At 38.7% G+C, this 19653-nt stretch overlaps 1 protein-coding gene across 3 annotated transcripts in view; it reads left to right on the top strand.

The window, feature by feature from the left end:
• Nucleotides 1–19653, top strand: part of LOC116849096 — a 431109-nt gene that overhangs the window by 320704 nt on the left and 90752 nt on the right. For all 3 annotated transcript variants that reach the window (XM_032825896.1, XM_032825895.1, XM_032825897.1), the window contains one exon: nucleotides 17433–17504. In XM_032825896.1, the coding sequence (XP_032681787.1) occupies nucleotides 17433–17504 (72 nt within the window). The remainder of the gene's footprint in view (nucleotides 1–17432; nucleotides 17505–19653) is intronic.

Here is a 19653-nt window from a genome sequence, read left to right as displayed (position 1 = left end):
CTTGGAAAAGATGGCCTCTCCCTCTCTCTCTCTCTCTCTCTTTCTCTGCCGAGCTCGGCCATCGCAGAATCGTGCCGGTACGCGCGCTATCAGATCACCGATCGTACTTTATCGGACTGGCAATTAGGAATCGTCGAGGTACGGCGACGTTTTACCGTTGATCGTCAATTAAGCATCGCCTGTTTCCCTCGTTTCGCCGGCCGGCAAAAAACGCGCGATATGATACGGTCGAATAATAAATCGTGGCTCCTGCTGCCGGCCGGCGACGATTCGCGTGAGTATCTCGTCCACCGGCAATTAGGAATCGTTCGATACAGTGACGTTTCGCTGTGTTGAACCGTGGTTATTTATCTTATGCCTCCGGAAGCCCTACAGCGTTTCTATAGCGAGGCAACAGCTAACAAGCGCGCCTGCGATATTGCGCCAATTTTTCCCTATCGGATATCAGCGAAACGACGAGTGCATTGCGCGCACGTTGCGCGTTGCGCACAGTTTGCAGTGGAATAATAGTGCGAAAACCATTGTATACTTGTACTTGCACCACACTGTGCACTTGTAACACACTGCAATAATATTTTGTCATTATCTGTCATCGTTATAACAGATTAGTCGTGTAATAGCACTCAAATATTGGTTTTCTCAATTTTTACCCTTGTAGAAATGTAGTGTTAGCTGCGCTAACATTAGCTTTAACATTAGCTAACATTAATGCATTCTCATTAGTTGCAACTTACCGATGAGTGTATAGAAATGTCGTTACGACTTGTAACAATACTACACAAGGAGTGAACATGAACTTGATAGAGTTTTATTCAGTAGTTGAAGCAGTTCACTGTACAATATGTGAGCTGATTTTTACAATATATCAGCAATACTAGAATTTAATTTTATAATATACACGTATTAAAATGTATGTAGTAAATACATTTAAAATATGTTTATTTATGTTGTTAAAAAAGTGCTTAAAATTGCGTGAACAATGATAATGTGAACATTTAGAAAAACGTGAAGCAAGAAAAAGGAAATTAAAGGAAATAAATCATTTGATAATATTAAGAGGATGCCATACTTTAAAACTTTAGCAAAATACTAGACTTTTCTGCGAAATTTACGTCCTATATATATATATATTGGTTGCGCAAAATTACAAATGCTTTTACACACTAAAAGTGCGTGCAATAATGAATTGGAACATTGTTAACAATTGTGCACAAAGTTAACACGACCGTCCGAAAACTGCTCGAAAACTGCATTAACTTTCTATAAAAAATAGTTAATTGTCTTATTTTTCTTAAAGACGACTAGAAATAATGTGACAATATCAAGATGGTATTAGATATTTTTACCATAAATATGAAGCATTTTCAAATTTTTTTTATGAATATCTTAATAACGATAAATCAGAATAATAAAATCAGAAACGACTCTATTTTTATATTAAAATGTTTCTTGAAGGAGCTTCTTTAATTGCGAATGCGTCTCGTCATTAAAACCCTCAACGTGCGCGCGCGAAGATGATGACAAAAATTTATTGCCGTTTCTCCGTCGATTCATTCCACAATTCCGCAAGCGAGATTATACCGGGTTTAAATTTATCGTGCAAATTAACTAATGAGCGTGAATATATCGCGGCAACGATCTTCGGGTCTCGTTGCTTTCGTTTCAGCGGTTTACGCATTGCAAGCTCGCAATAAAGCCCGAAGAGACCGTTAAACTGGTGAGCTCGTCTACGACTGGCAATAACGTTTAAAGTGTCAGAGTTCAAGAGCTACCGCGTAGAAAGAAAAAGGGGAAAATCTACCACGCAATGTCGTTCACATTGCGTAAATTTTCTCGGATTATTCACAGTCGTGACCTTCGCAATAACGTATGACGCACGAACTCTCTTTCGAATGATTGCGTGCGTGCGTGCTTGCGCGCTTACGTGCGTACATGCGTGCGTGACTGACTCTTTTTTGAAACATTTATTTATATTGTTCAAGAAAAGCTTAAAATTACGTGAACGTGTAGAAAAGCGTGGAGCAGGAAAAAGACACTTGACAATATCAAATCCTGTAGCCGAATAAAAATCAAGTCCTAACAACCAAAGTTAGAAATGAAAGCTACCAAAAAGTATATTAATGATACAGATTTTCGTTGCGACGAGAACACGTCAGACTATCTTGATGGTGATGATATAAATCGAAACTATCTCGATGGTTTAGAACTTGATCAAATAATCAACTACAAGAATAGCATAAAATGACATGTGTCATTTGATAGTTATAAAAGATGTCATCTAAAAGAAACATGAAAATATATATTATGCACCAAAGGTTTCTTGCGCTTTGACTCTTATTAGCAATAAAATGTTTAATTAGAAAGCATACACAAAAGATAAAATATTACTGGGACAAATTTGCCCATATTGTGAGCAGCTTACTTGATTATTCATGAATTGGATATTTTTTGTCCATTTTCTGTTGTTTTCATTCAGTAAATGGGTTTAAATTTTGCGCAATAATTGCTGGAAAAGTGTTACATCTTGATTAAGATCCCAAGTAATTTCATTCTTCGATTACTAAAGTTAACTTATTAAATGCGCGACTGACTTTTTTGATAAGGCACACATTAGGTCCGATTTTGTCGAAGTTCATCGGGAAAAATGCACGTCTAGATAACGAATCATCCATAATAAGCGCATGATGCATTGGCAATCCAGATACACGCGCGGATATCTCGTTAAAACGAAATAATCTCGACGGACACGATCATCACCTACGGGTTGTTCTCTACCGGTTTAGGTTGAGGTAGGTCGTCCCGTGTCCCGAGCTATTACCAGTTAATGACTGCCGCCACATCCTCTCTATCCCGCTCGTTCCTCCCCTCGTCCATCTTCGCGTGATCCCGCATCGATCCCTCCACCTCTGCGGAGGAATCCCTCGTGCAAATACAGACACGCGCGTGACAGTTAATCCAACTGGCGGGCAACGTCACGCGAAGGACCTCTGTGGATATTTTATCGGAAATCTCTTATAAACAATCCCGGAATACAGGAACCCGCAAATCCGCAGACCGTCAATTTTTAACGTTATGTCTGTCGAGTGGAAGTATTCCCATGAAGTGATGTAGGATGACTTGTTCAATAACTAAACGCCATCTAGTGAATGAGAAATTTGTAGTATTTATTATATCAAAGTATATGGCGCAACTTTATGGCTCTAATGAGTAACTTGAGGTGACTCACAGATTATGTGCAGCAAACACACATTCAGCGCGTACAAGAACTTTTGTATCAGGAAAATATTTACGCTAACCGAAAGCTCAAAATGTCAATTTTCGAATTTCTTATCGTTTTATTGTGTAAAAGTATATGTAATTCTAATCAATTCATATTACGTAAACGTTACAGAAAAAATCGATGTCTTGTTGTCAAAGTTTTCATGTATAACATCCCCTTTAAGTGTTAATTTACTGAACAGATCACCCTAAATGGGAAACGAAAGAGGAATAACGGAAAGTGAAGAGCACTCTTCGATCACGCGTGTTCTCCAAATGCGTTTATTTGTTTGAACTTGGCTTCCGAGTTGGTGCCAACTTGAATGTTCTTCATAGATGTGTTTTCGACGAACATTCCTATTCACTTACGTTGTTCCTCTCTGAAGAAGCGAGCTGGAATGCTCACGGAACATCGGAAACAAATCCATAAAAGATGCGGCACCAAACTTGCAAGCCAGATCGAGCGTTTCACCACACCGTCCGAAATCACTACACGCTTATCTATTTACGACAAATCGCGCATTAAATTTACAAGAGTAGGTATACGAATACGCGGAATGGCGACGCGTGCGTGTCGATTTATAGACGACTCGGACGAATTGTGTGGCTTGCGGCAATTTATAGCGACAGTTCCATGATATCTCACCCGTCGTGTGCTCGAAAGCACAGACGCGCTCAATAGCAGCCAACGCTTGATCAACGGCAGCGCTCACGGATAATTCTTCGAGCGGAATGTCACTTGGAGAGCTTTCGACATTCATTCCAGATATCCTCTCACGTTGCTGAATTTCAATTGTCGAAACTGCAGAACTCCCGGGCGCGCTTTTCAAGAGGAAGTTTGAGAAAAGGTGCTCGAGCGTTCTCGCCAGTCCTCGTGCTCTCGACGAGAGAGACGAAGCATTCGGTCAGAAGGAAGGGAGAGGAGTGAGGGGGCGTTAGGGAGGAATGAAGAAAAGGGAAAAAGAAAGAGAAAAATGGAAGGCGAAGAGAGTCTCAGAGAGGGAAGTCGAGGAGGCACGTCATCGGCGCTCGAATTCGCCGCGGCACGACGCGGCTCGGCGCGCATGCGTATTAATTCATCCCTCGCGAGACGTAAATCATCACCCACCGCGCCCACGCGCGCCGATAATGGATTTCGTCGCTCGCTCGTGAACGCATCATTCCGGTCCCGCAAATGATACGGTCCGCACGCGGTAGTTAGCGGCCGAGGTTGGGCCGGTCGCGCCGCTCGGCCTTTAACCGCTCCGGGGCCTTCCACCGGCACCAGAGGTTGCGGGGCGCAGCGTGCGTGTACTTTCTCCGCTGTTAATGAGGGAAACGAAGGGCGCGCAAGAAGGCAGGAAGGAAGAGCAAGAGGCACGGTCGCTTTCATTAACGGGGGAACCATGCTCGTGGGATGAGAACGCGAGCGCGTTGATCAAATATCCTTGTCGCTCCGCGGCGAGGAAGGGCAGGGGGAGGCGACCGGGTAGTGGCGGAATGCGTGCTCGGTCGGAAGGTCGTTCGTTTTATATTTTGCTTTCCGGCGCTCTTTCCCCGGCGCGCGGAAGATCTGTGAACGTCGCGGGACAGAGGTGTGGCCCCGACCTTTTCTCCTTTTTGCCCCGTGCGTCGGGCTACCTCCGCCCCCGCGCCCGCGCCCGTGTAGATTTATCTCCGCGGCTAAACGAAATACGAAGTTCGCCGGTGTTTGACCGCCAGGCACACTGGTTAAGGATGGTGCTTGCCCTCGAAATGTGACGGCGGACTTTGCACGCGGGTCAGTGGGGTGTTGTAGCGCGCGCGCGCGCGCCCCCTCTCGATGAGACGTCAGAGCGGACAAACGCGCTTTCCGGATTGCATATGAAAGTATTTTCTACAGAGAGCTTTATTCTATAGAGATAATTATGATGAAAAAAAGGAGGAAAGTGTACACTGAAAGAAATTATTCGATAAGAATTAACAAATGGATATTTCCGCTCGATATATCGATGCATTTTTGTATACGGTTCACCCGATGATATATCGGTTCATAATTTTTTGATTGATTTGTCTGATGAAATGCTATTATAATCGGAAATATTCAATTAAATTTAATCGGATATCCTCATCGGATATAAAAATTCATCGGTATTTTGATCAGAAATATCCGTTTGTTAATTTTTTATCGAATAATTTCTCTCAGTGTAGAGAAATAAACGTGATATATTTTTCATTGTATATTATATTAAAATATTATATTATGGATGCCAAGATTTTTTAAATATTATATTGAATCCTCTCGCGCATGACACGCATGACACGCATGACACGCATGTTTCGAACATCTTAATCTGGCATGAGGGAGTTTCCGTCCTTATTTATTTATATTCTGCAAACGTGCTAATAAAAATTTTTAAGATATTATAAGTATATCTTCAAGTCTAGAATAGAATTATCGAAAAATGATAGCAAATATTTGTTTAAGTACTTCATTTTATTGCAAATATAAAGAGAAACGAGATGAAAACGCGAGTTTACAAAAAATTTGTAATTTTTCTGAAAATGAATTTAATTAACACTCGAAGATTTTCTTGTCAATATTTAAATCTTTAAAAAAAAATTAAATATTTCAATTTGTCAAAAAATATAATTACACTAAAATGTTATATTTTTCAATTAAAAGGCGAATAAAATCACCAATAGCTTCAAGTTTTTGCGATATTAATTTATTATGCAGATTTTATTAAAATTATTACAGAAATAAACTATACCTGAATTTTTTTTTTTATGATTAAAGCTTAACGGTGTAGAAATCTTGACTACGTATAATGTAGCCAAAAATAAATATTTGCACAAAACTTTTCTTATATATTATATTTGATGCGTAAAAAACCGAAATATAATGAAAAATTATCTTTATTTTTTATCTTTATTTTACACTTTAATAGTTCTCTTAATCTGACATACTGAGATCAAGAACATATTAACTTTGTTTTTTTGTTACACTACAAGCAATGAAATGGCTCCAGCGTTTAAATTTCATATTCCCACCTACTTTTTTTTAATATATAAATTAAACGTCCTCATTGTTCACTAGTTTAATTAAAAATTAGAAATCAGATAACTCCAGTGTGCCAGATTAGGTGCTTAAAGTATTATTGTACTGTATATTTTTTTACACGTTATTATATTGTATTTCACGGAGCAGAGGGGCAACGATAATGATCTTAACATTTCGCATAACGAAGCTTAATTCCCCCGTCATTACTAGCCCTCGAATGACTGAGCGCTACACGATGGTTATCGAGCCGTGTCCGTCTTCTAAGAACGAGCCCTAGCGAGCGCGCTTTGCAAATCACGGAGGAGGATCCTATGCAAAGCGGCTAACCGGTTCCGTGAGTCCCAAATCGACGTGGAGAAGGACCCGCGCCCTTCTTTGTCGACCCTCCTCTTTCGACTCTGTCAATGTGACAACGTGCTGTGCCGTCGCGCAGCATGCGGCGTCGCGTTTTACACCCCGCTGATCCGCATTTTGTGAACTGCGACGCATTTTAGAGGCAGGAGACATCTTTACCGTGGCAACGCGAAGAAGAATTTGTTTCGTGTCGTGTCCCAATGTATTCATCTTTTTTCCTCGCGTTTTCGTACTGTCTTCGTCGGTTGCGATTTCAAAAAATTAACAAACTTTATATAATATTTATGCCATATAAAATTGTAACATTAACAACGCGTTTAATGTTTGACTAAACCTTCATCATTATATCGATCTTTTTATTCTACTGCGACGGCATGAGTGTCTCAAACAAATTTTAAATCGACTGTTAGTTTCACATTAATTGTCATATTAAGGTTAATTGATATCGTCGTCTGAACAATAGCGAGTCGTAATTTTATTAATGCATCAATTACTTTATTAAATTTTCTAAATAAATTAGTATTGAAAACAGTGCGAGACACTCTCAATTATTAAATATTATTTAGAATTAATCAACGCGAAGCAATCACACGGTAAAGCACATTTTGCATTTGTGTACAGAGAGAATATTACTGTTTTTTTTTTCATACACACAAATTCTTTTACATTTTACTATTTTATTATTTTAGTAGCTCAGGAATAGATTGTTAGTAAAGTCTATCTTGCTAAGAAACATGATTCTCAAATTTCTTTAAAAACGTAGTAGATTAGTTTTAACAGTACGTTTCAATTTCTAAAATATAAGTAGCGTATATGAAATAAAAGAATAGTGAGTTACTGCAGAATGTCGATTTCTTCCTCGGTTACAAGGTCTTATTGTTATTTTTACTATAAAATTCTCACTCTGTATGTTAAAAATCGATTCGTGTAGAAATTTTTGTGCTAAATTTTTAACATGTCGGTGTGTTAATTTAACACATTGTTGTTATGTTATTTTGCATGTGTGACTATTCTGCATTCAATTGCTATTTACTATACCTGCGTGTTAAAAAAATAACATAATTCAAATGTAACATATATTCCCGATGACACATTTTACATGTAAAATGTGCGGATAAATTATGTTATTCGTCAACAGAAAAACTTCCTTGTGTTAAATTCATATAAATATTAGGGTGGATAAATTGGGATGTATGAAATATGTTAAATTCAACACAAAATGACAACGCAATACGACGAATTTAGTCATTTCCACATTCGTGTTCTAAATAAGATCGCTAATATGTATATATATATTCGACAACAAAGAAGACAGAGAACTAAATTGATAGTAAATGACGCCATAGTGCGAACAAATGATTTGTTACTTTCGATTTGCTGTTCTAAGCAACACATCTATAATGAAGACACAGCCTAACCTAAATAGACGAGAACAAATGTGATTTGTTTCGCTGACAATGTGTGTTTGTTGAAGTGACAGATGATGAGAAATGATTGGCAACGGTAGCTGTTCCATCTGTTTCCCTAACGATCATCAGACAGCAAACATGCTTTTGTTCTGATAGCTTTTTCTCGGCAAGATCAGACAGAGTTTAAACGCTGCGATTGTCGCAGAACACAGCGTGCATTTTCCATCGCGCAATTTAGCCGGGATTAGAAAGTACGACGATGAATATTAATAAATATTATCTCTAAAGCGTGCTCGTATACATTGCAGTATAGATGCCGTAACAGCGCGTTCCCACAGTATTTCCGCGAGGATTAACACTTCTCCGGCCGAGAGCGGCTGAACATTGCGGATTGGATACGAGCGCCGCAAAAATCTCAATTGCCTTTATGATCGCTAACGCGCGCGCTACTCATTAGACAAATGTTTATGCAATGGAAGGTCGTAAACGGGGCACCGCGTTGCCGTATATCACTGAACAAAGGTTGAGTTGTCGAGTAACGGGGACGAATTGCAAGAGATCCTTCAGCGTTCAGCGCAGACAGATCGTTACGTAACGTAGGAGTGGTACCAGTTGTGCGGAATCACCGTTAAAATCGTACACGGCCGACATTATTATTGCGATCGTTTCGACGAGTCGCGGAAACAAAGCGTCGATTCGCGCAAGCGCGCGACGTTGTAATTAAGAAATTGCCGCGGCAATCGGCGGTCGTCTGAGCACGCATACATTATCCCCTCGCCTCCCTGCGAATAATTTACACTTGTTGAGAGAGTGACAAATAAATGCGGACGTTGAATGAGGAAGTTTAATGCGAGGCAGTAATAAACATAACGTAGTGCCATAAGATAGTAATAAAACACAGGGTAATTGTACGTTGCGCAGCTAAATTTACTCGCAACGCGCGATACGTTACGACGCATTACTTCGTTCACTTTATCATTGTTGCGTTATTGTTGCGCTGTTATCGCGTTGTTAGCGTCCTGCCGTTACATCCTTGTATTATTGTCTCGTTATATATCACGACATACCAGATTTTTCTCATTTACCGTACGCTGCAAACAGTTTTGCGTTAAATTCGACACATTTCGCATATCCAAATTCGCCCACTCTAATTTTTGGTTTAATTTAACATAAAGAAAATATTTTAAAAATTACCCAACTTACTATATATTTTATGTATAAAATATATCACCAAGAATATATATATTGAATATATGTTGAATATAAATTGTTATTTAGCCATTAAAAATGGCGAACTCGATGCGAAATAGCTAAAAAATTGACGCTAAAAAATTGACACTCTAGGATTTACTTATCAGTATTTGAACCTTTAAGAAAAAAATATTATATACTTCAATTTATCAAAAAGTGTAATGGTTTTGCGAAGATGTAAAATTTTTTCAGTCAAGAAGCAAATAAAATCACTAATAGTTTCAAGTTTTTGCGCGAAAATTAATCTACTATAATGCGGATTTTATTAAAATTATTTTACTAATATTGATTTATATTTTTATTATTATACAACAACAAGAAAATAACAGCGACGATATATTAAATTAACACACTAGTTAGTTAAAAATTCGACACAAAAATTTCTGCACGGGTTGGTTTCAACACAAATACAAAATGTTTTTTACCGTATATAGCTGTGGTTATTTATTTACTTATACTCCGTTACGAAAGCAGGATTTATCGAAACTTTGTTACGAACGCGTCGAATAATTTGATAATACAATAACTTTCCAGAATGAAGACTTAGCGCACGATCATAATGCCGCATAATTTATTCGTTTTCGACGTCCGATGGGAATAAACGTCGCTCGGAGAACAGTTGTTGCAATTTACGCAGCTATGTCTATATACGTCCGCCCAGTACGTGTGGAAATTATCTTTGGCGCCAGTTCGCGCCACTGGATTACCCACGATATGTGGAAACAATAACACATTCGCTGGACCATGACCTACTCCAGTGGTATGCCACGATTTATCATCGATCGCCGATCGATATATGACGACGTTGCTCGAACAAGCAATAAACTCGCTCGAGAATTCGATTTGTTACAATAAACTATCTAAACTGAGCGTACATGATCAAAGACGCGCATAGGATATGCATATGCGTTACGGTGCTCTGTTTTTCGTGAATATTATACCAAAAGAAACGATCGAAAATCTCACAAGTGGTTTGGAAAACATTAAAAATAGAAATTACAGGTAGCACGCTAGCCTCAGGGAACACTTAAAAAGTGTCAACTTCAGTTGCAAATGTCTCAGTTCTCGAGTGGTCAATCTTTTTTCTAATGACACAGTTAGTTGGATAACAGTTCCCTGTATATGTACTGCAAGTCTCATCAAATTCTCACGAAACTCGCTTCATGATGCAACTACTTTAGTCGAGAATTTCCGCCTGAGCGGAGATTACAAATTTATCTCGTTCTTTCCGAACCTTCTTCTTCAGAATTTAGCCTATAGGACAATGCAGCATAGTACCCTGCAGCTTTTTCTTTTATCCTCCGCTCAATAAAAGTGGAGTTCTACGATGTCACGCTACATATACCTCCGTCGTCGACTATCGTGGATAAACTCGTGGGGTAAGAAGTCGCGAATGCTTCCGCTACATTTAACGCGACTCGTGCGCTGGTATTTTTCTCTCGTCAAGGGAAGAAAATACATCACTATTGCTTCCTGAACGTGTCCATCTTCCGGTCCGCGGTCGTCGAGCGAAGGAGACGCTGGCGTATTTTCGTCGCAGAATTTCAAACGGGAAACGAGCGTCACACCTGACCATGCCTACCTATCTGCTTAAAAATTGCGGCGGCAGGTGAGGGAAAAAATGTATTTCGGGTGCCTATACTTGACCCGAATCCATGAACAATCGCACATTTCGGATTGTGGGACACGGACGCGATGCGCGTTCTCTCACGAAAACGTCCTGTCCTTCGACTTCGATCTGTCGCATAAAGCTTCGTGGCACTTTTTACGCCTCGGCTCCACTCGAGGCTTCTTCTAATGCTTGACCCACTTTGATACTGACGTCAAAAGCGCCGCATAAATTACGTTTCGAATCTTAACGCCGCCGTCTCCGCCGCCTCCGCGCTCCAGGAACGCTACGCTCCAAGCTAGTAACTTAAGGCAGTTGTTTCGCGACAATATTGCTAGAAAGTTATGTTAAGTAATGATCAACACGAAGGAGCTCTGCAAATCAGTTCTAAATGTTTATAAATATGATGTACACATAGTTGTGATGTTATAACAAGAGAATATCAGTCAAAGAGTGCTATCCAATTGTTTTCGGACAAAAATTATGGATCCATCCTGGACTTGAATTAAAACTTTTGGCATTGTGATTGCAAATATGTAAGTGGACTAGATGGGCGGACTTTTCATTTGCTTAACCTTTTCTATTTTGTTTCGGATTTTTACTGCCTATTGAGCAATCATTGGGTCACAATATATCGCTGGAGAGTCCACGAACGAGATTCGAGAGTCGGAGATGCTATGAGAATGTTGAAATGAAATTGCGTGCGGAGATAGAAATAGTTTAAGAAAGATGAAATTTAATTGGGATTTATACCGAGCGTTTAATCTGTTGAGCAGGCATACAAACTGGATTGAACGCTGAGAAACGCTCGGCAGTTGAGCGAAAAAGTACGAGCAAAAAGGAAAGAAAGAAAAAAAACGTATGTTGTCGATACTTTGAAATCGGATGACGGCATCCTGACGCGCGCCGTCTCACATTAATCAACGATGCGTGAGGATACTTTTAATTTGAAAAAAATGGGCCCCGCATGCAGTAACGAGCCACGGCTGTCGAACGAACCGCCGCATCGACGTGGGCCATTTAATTAATGTCCATCCCGCGGGGATCAATGAAAACCCACGAGGCAAACGGAACTACCGAGCGAAACAAGATTAACGCCGGCTAAGTCTGGAGACTCGCTCTCGTATTTGCATATGTCGCCGTAATGGCGTTTCTATAGCCGCGCCTTTCGGGCGCTTTTCATTACCTTCGCGCGAGGTATAGCAGTCGCCCATCGCAAGTCGACCAATTTTGCTGGAACTTTGTAGATGGAACCGAAAAATAGGAACGTAAACAGAAACACTCCGATTGCGTCATGTTTTGTCTTCTGAAGCAGGATTAAACGTCCAGTAGTCAGCACTCTGCCTGTTTCTAGCAGTCTTGCGCGGACTTTTCTCCAAATATTAAAAAATATAAAGATTTAAGTTGAAACTAAAAAAACTAGAAAATGGTTTCGGATTTTGAACATCTTTTGTGTACAGTAACTACAAGAAATGCGTTACATCTTGATTAGGATCCCAAATAGTTTTTAGTTAGACAAAAATTAACACAGCTGTCCAAGTAAAATTGCTCAAAAACTACATTAAATTTCTATCAGGGACGTTTTATACTACCATACGAGTTCATGCGAATTGACGTTTCTCTCTGATAAGACCTTTGCAGTCTAAGTCTTATGAAATATAACTCATTTGGATATAGTATTGATTATTGACACATTACACGTAACGTTTGAGCAGCATAATTCCCGCAAATATTGAAACGCGTGTCCGAGCTGCGCGAGATTAAATCTTCACGTCTTTTATTCTCACGGTGTTAATCATTGCGAACGCGCGAGTCTCCTTACTCATCTGCTTGCACCTCCGCGAGGGCACGCGACAGAAATTTACTATGGAATAATGCCGCTTTGCGGTAGGTCGCTACTCTCAACTTCCAACTGCCTTCCGCGCAAAGCGACACGTAGGTGTGTCACCTCGCGCGGGACGGAAGCCTACCGCTCGTTTTTCGCCAGTAAGCTGTATACCTTCCAACTCGATCGCTACTGTTACATGGGTCAAGCGGCTTCCACACCGAGAAGTTCACTCGAATCTTCAAACTCCCTGATTTAACCCGTTAATTAATTCAGGCTAACTTAGCGATCCGCAGCTACTTCTCCTGTGTCTCAAGCGTTTACTTGAACCCTTCAGTAGAATACAAGTAAACCTACCTAAAAATTACGCTCCGATTTCTCCCTAATTTGGCACAAATGTAGAAATACAAAAAATATTTAGGTCGTATTTTTTTCATTTTAGCCCACTTTGAGTTTCACGAGCAGTTTATAGCTTTTTAATGTTCTCACTCCTATCATCAACAAGTACAACAAAAATGCATAGGAAATAAAATTGAATACAAGATATAGTTAAATAATTTTAACAAAATCGGCATAGCTGAGATACGAAATATTCTAGATTTCTTTAGCCAAGATTCCAACCGAAATATTTTAAATCTGTGCAAATCTAGTAACTAAAACTACTTAGGATCCCAATCAAGATGTAATGCCTTTTTTTACAGTTACTGTGCACATGAGATGCACAAAATCTGAGCCCATTTACTCAACGAAAATAGAGTGGAAAGTTAACAACACGAATTCATATATTCAACTTATTAATAATCAAGTCTTCTGCTCATATATTTGTCCTAGTAATACTTCATTTTCTGTATACGCTTTCTGATTAAAAAATTCTCATGTTATTGAAAGTTAAATAAAAAATTTAGAATGGTTCATATCTCAGCTATGTCGATTTTGTTAAAATTTTAATTAATTTCTTTTATTCTCGCGTTTCCGCGGCTTCGATTCCGCGCATTATTCGCATGATGCGGAAGGGATATATTTTTAACGTTTATATAGATACTTTATCTCATTATAATTCGCCCACGCATCCACGGCGACTGTGTTAGTTGCCGTAACGATCTCCGCGCCGGTGAAGGCGAACTTCTCTTCCTCATCCGCTTCCTCATCTCCTTGTTCTTCGTGTTCGCTTGCATCCTCCTCGCTCGCGAATTTTTACACGCCCTTTGGATTACATTTCTGCCATACTTCTCGTTTACTATTTTTCCGCTGCGCAAACCCACACCCACACTTCTTCCTTATCTTCTTCCTCGTGAGATCTTTTTTTTCACGTATTACAATATGCGCCCAATGAGACGCCAGCAGGTTATACGCGATTTCAGGTAAATGTATCCATATCTGAACACGTATTTAACTATAAGCGTTCTTATTGATTTGGTCTTTATAAATAAATACGAGTTTTTAAACTTTTATAACATATAGAAGATGTATATACGTACAAGGCGTCTCAGAATAATCTTCAAAGCTCTCGTAAAAGCATATTATGAATTAAAGTAAACATAAAAGTTCTATATTATTTTAGGATATTCGCAATAATTATCGAGGTATTAATTAAAAAAGATTTGTGAATGATAACGTGAGATAAATGAGCTGTAGTAGCGACGTCTGCCATTGTATGCTTGTACATTAGGCCAAACTATACAAAAAAGTCCTCTGTCTTTTTCCTAGTAACTTTGTAGATCTTTAGTTATTAATTATTAGTTAATAATCAGTTATTAATTAGATAACATTAATATATTATCGAGAACAATTATCCGCCAATCTTCTTTAATTAATAATTAAAAATTTACAAAGTTATTAGAAAAATAATAGAGGATTTTTCTGTTCAGTTTGACCTAATCTACATAATGGTAGAAGTCGCCACTACAGCTTATCTACCATATCTCGCGTAATCATTCACTAATCTTCTTTAATTAATATTTCGATAATTATTGCGAATATCACAAAACGGTGTAGGACTTTTATGTTCACTTCAATCCATACTACCTCCATGAGAACTTTCGAGTTATTTTAGTATATCCTGCATATGTATGAACAAAATAGAATGTCTGTCTGTATATTCCCTATTAATTTCTAAACCCTTTGACCGACTTTGATCAAATTTTGCATAATTACTCTCTAGAAACCTACGATAAATACAGGCTACCGTGAAACCTGGATACCCTACCCTTTCGCCCGGTTTCATCCCCTTGGTACTTAAATATATATGCTCAAAGAACATTACCTCATCCTTAGTGGAATTCTCTGAATTTTAAAGCATTTTACTATTATATAGTCGAAAGAAGATTCTTCTAAAATGAAAAAAAGAGATGTTCTAACATTCCAAAGAAAGAAAAAAGAATAGTTGCAAGATGCTGTTTCTTATAATCCTATATTCTAAGCGAAAACTTTTATCGAAATAGTCTTCCTCTTCTAGTGTTCAGTAAATTAGAACAGTATTCTTTTTATATAAAATGATTTTAGAACAGTATTCTTATTCTAATGAAAATGAATAATAGCATACTTATAATATCTTCCTTTTGCCTTTAGAAGAATTCTTTTAAAGCCATACACAAGAGGATTCTATAAAAAATGAGATGATATTTTTTGGCTTAGAGATTTTTCTCGTTCTTTTCTCTTTGAAAGATAAACTGTCGGCTCCAGTAGCAAGATGATGTATTAATGACATATTAATAACGTATAAGTGATGTCTCTAACGTCAATAACACGTTATTTTATATTATCATGTTTGCCGCAGGAGGAATTTTGCGAGCGATAACGACGCGGCGGCGTTTCATATTATATGTTCGAGAGAGAGAGACAAACGCGATCTCGAGAGAAAGGCGAGCACATCCTAAACATCCTTTTCGTGCGACTTGGGATCTGAACGCAATTGGTAGGCACTTAGGAGCGAGACGGTTCATTTGCATGTCTATAAGTGGCATACGTGAATACGTACATGAATACATACATGAACGCATGGCTACTTACGTAAATTCGTGTCGTCGACCTCGCGTGACTTCCCGTAGCTCAGTTTCATCGCTTTTTTCCCCTTGAACGAGCATCACAATGATGTCGTTGTTGTCGCGTTGCATTTGACTTCGAAACGCGCTTGCGAAACGACTGAATCTACAAATGGCAGGGTTTCCGAATCGTTGCTTTTTACCAGTCTCGTGTAAACACACAGACGTCATGCCCAAATACCCAAATCTCAAAACTCACACTGTTTGATCTGATCTAAAAGTTAGACTGTACATATTTGAACACTCGACTCCCCAGGCGTTTGAAATGTTTGAGAGAGGGAGCTCGAATTTTTCACCTCTCAAATTAAGAAAAACAAACGAATGAGTGGCTGTGTAGAGACGCGCCATAAATTCGATAGATGAAATACGAGCGTTACGCGCTGTTAGCGCGACTAATGGCGTTCTAAGAGCCGCAGATTAATCGAAGAGCGAACTAAAAGGTGCATCGATTCAACTACCGGCGCTGCCGCGCGCCGCGGGTGAGATACTCTCCGACACGGAGGCGGAAAATAAAGACATCGGCCGTTCATTCGCGAGGACTACCCGCTGCTAAGGGAATCGATAAATCCGCCGCAGCGATATCGATACTGATGGCTACCCACGTTTTATCGCCCCGCGGATATGCGATCCCGCCCGGCGCTCGATTATGAATTCTCGTCCTTCTCGTCTCAGCGGGGCGACCGACTTTCCAGGAGACGCTTTTCTCGTCCTCCGGCCGATTTTTCTCCGACAAATCTCGCGTGTGCTTCCTGCATCGTGCTCTTTCTTTCCAGTCAATTTCGAGAATCGTTTCTTGCAAATGTTTTGATTGCATTTACAAAGGTGAAGCCATTGAATAATGGCGAGGAGGCTTCTTAGGGGAGACTGGGCCATGTATTTTAAAATTTCAAAGTTACAATTTCAAAGTAACTAATTGTTTTATAAACATATAGATATATAATAGAAAGAACCTTCTTCTTTATGTATTAATACCTACCACGACTCAGTTAACTGTATATTTTGTTTTGTAATAATCAAAATACGAACATGCAACAACATAGCCAACTTGTCCTGATATCGTATTCAGTTACCCAGTAACGCAAAGTAAAGAAGGCCACGTATAAAATATGTATTTTGATTAATAGTCCTAGAGTATCCACGAGAGACTTCCACAGCCGTCCTGCCCTTAATTATGGTTCAACTTTACCTTGTCCACCCATATGTTCTATTTCAATCATTTTATGAATGAAAATCGTATTTATTACCAGAATATATTATACACTTGCAATTTCATTCTATCTAGTAACACATCGCTTAATTTTATTCAGTCATGATGGAGAATATTAATATAAAATTTTGAGAAGCTCGAAAATTTACTTTACTATTATCAAATAAGCTGTTTCTATTTCTTAACTGTAATATTATTCTAATTTTAATGAAACTCAAGAAGAAATATTTATGCTATAAAAGGACCATTTCGCAATTTTTGTATTCACTATTACTCTCAAGATAAATACAAAAAAAAGCAAATGAGCAACATATCCTTGAGGCCATACAGCCTCTTCTATTTTTTGCATATCGTCTTCACTTCGAATGTAAATATTAATTTGTAATTTTGCTAATTTATTATTTCTCTGCAATTTTTCCGTAATTAATGCTAATTCATGATTCTATAATTTTGCAGAAATCGAGGCGCAAGAGGCATGCAAATGGCTAAGAGCCGCCGGATTCCCGCAATACGCGCAGATGTACGAAGGTGAGTAATCCTTACGATAAACGTCTGAAGAGAATAAGCAATTATAAGGTTATTCAAGAACTCTTGATCCGGTCAAAATCCCTTCAAATTGCTCCGAGATTGGTACACCGAACAGTTACCCGAGAACTGAAAGGAACCAATTTGAGATGAAATCTAAATCACTCGAAACGCCCGAGGACTCGAATGTCCTGGAAGTGGATAATGGCAGTTAAATGAGGTGCAAGGTGACCTTTGTTATTCTCAGTATTTCTAATTTATATTCTCGAGAGAAAGATAAATTGCGTGTGTATGATTCCTCATTCTGAATTGTCTTGTTTAATGTCAGTCGGCGATAAAAATGACGCTGTCAATTAAATCAATAAGCGTCACAGATAACGTTGCAGTCCAAATCGCCGAGTTTTATAATAGTCTTGTAAAAAAAGTCTTGTAATAGTTAAGAAATGCTTCTGGTTGAACATTTCAATGCGATATTTGATATAATTAGTATCAAATATAGTAATAGTTACCAACCATCTGGTAATAATTATAACATAATTAGCAAAATAAATTCTTCATTTAGTTGAACCAATTAAATGGTTCGGTAAATAATGTAAGTAATAATTCCTAAATATTGAGACTATTACCAAAATGTTTGGTCACATTTCATGCATTTATCATATAATACGATAAGTATCACTAAACAATATGGTTCTTTTTAATAAATTGTTTGTTGATACGTACGACAAGTTGGTAACAGTCATCAAGTCTTAGCAACAGATACCACAAGTCTTGCTAAGTTTATTTGTTAATACTTGTCAAATTATCATATTTACCTGCTTAGTTGAAACTATTTCACCAAAGCATCTGGGTAACTATTACTACCCAGGTTTGATGGTTATTAATCTTTTTTTTCGGTGCACAATATACAGACGGTCAATGCAACCATGTTTGAGTATCGCGATACGGTTACACTGAGAGAAGGATTTAGTAAATATTATCAAAATTTGGTTACTATTATTAAAAGGTAGACGTAAATATAGCGGGCCAAAGCTATAGCAATATTTATTAATTAATTTAGCTCTGTAAAATAAATTATTTATTTGACAGAAGTAAAATTTATTTGCTTCCAGAATATATTTGGTAAATAAAACTTATTGAATAGTTGAGCAAAATAAGCGATTTTGTAATAGTTACAAAATTTTTGGTAGGTTCAACCAACCATCTATAATAATAGATATTGAAACGATGTAATAGCTGCAAATGAATGAATTTTTCGTTGTGCTGCAACAAAACATACTTATACTGGTAACAAAATAGGACTCGTACCTATTGAATCTTTTATTACATAGGATATAACAATTTCATAACAATTATCAAATATCTGTTCATAACTGTAATATATTTCATATTAAATATTTAACATTAAGTAACTATTACTAAATTATTTAATTGATGTTACTGTAAATGCAATTACATCATACTCCCGATCTATTAAATATTTGGTAATTATTATCATATTTAGTATTAGTTACTAAGGATTCAACGAATTTCTGTAACTAAATGCAGTTTGTTATAGTTACCAGTCTTTTCTCTCAGTGTAGTCTCGCGCATGGCGAAATAAGCACGCGGTTTCTCTGGCGCATCGGTGGCAGCTTAGCGCCAAGACACAGCGGAAGGCGGAACGGTAACGAGCGACACGTAGGCAGACGCGGATCGGATCGAGCCGCGGTCTCGGGCCTCGAGAGAGTAAATTATTAAGAGGGCGCCTTGATGCGCCTGGACATGTTAATACGGCTCATAATGTGGGCTCTTTGTCGCGCGGCGCCTGCCAACAATGCGTTCGTTATTGCGGTACCGCTGCATTGTTGCAGCTGCATTTGCGCCGCGGATGCAGTCTTACCGCGCCATTAGCGAGCCATTGTTTCACGCTCCTCGTAGCCGCGCAGGAGGAGACTCGCGAAGGACTCGGGCGTCCTGGACCGATGGTCAGACAGCTCCCTTGCCCGGGTCGCTCGGATATCAATTTTCTGTGTCTTTTCTGTTGGTTTGATACAACGCTTTCTTGGAGTAACAAGTATATGTGTAGTCGAGATGGGACAAATTTTATTCCCGCGGGCCCACCATGGACCACCCAGTAGTTTGACGTTCGCTGTTTACCCAGAGGAGTCGC

This window comes from Odontomachus brunneus, unplaced genomic scaffold (genome assembly GCF_010583005.1).
Source record: "Odontomachus brunneus isolate Ranch 3 - 2012 unplaced genomic scaffold, Obru_v1 Obru_scaffold_106, whole genome shotgun sequence".
NCBI classification, from domain to species: Eukaryota; Metazoa; Arthropoda; class Insecta; order Hymenoptera; family Formicidae; genus Odontomachus; species Odontomachus brunneus.
This window is presented reverse-complemented; position numbering and strand designations above follow the sequence as displayed.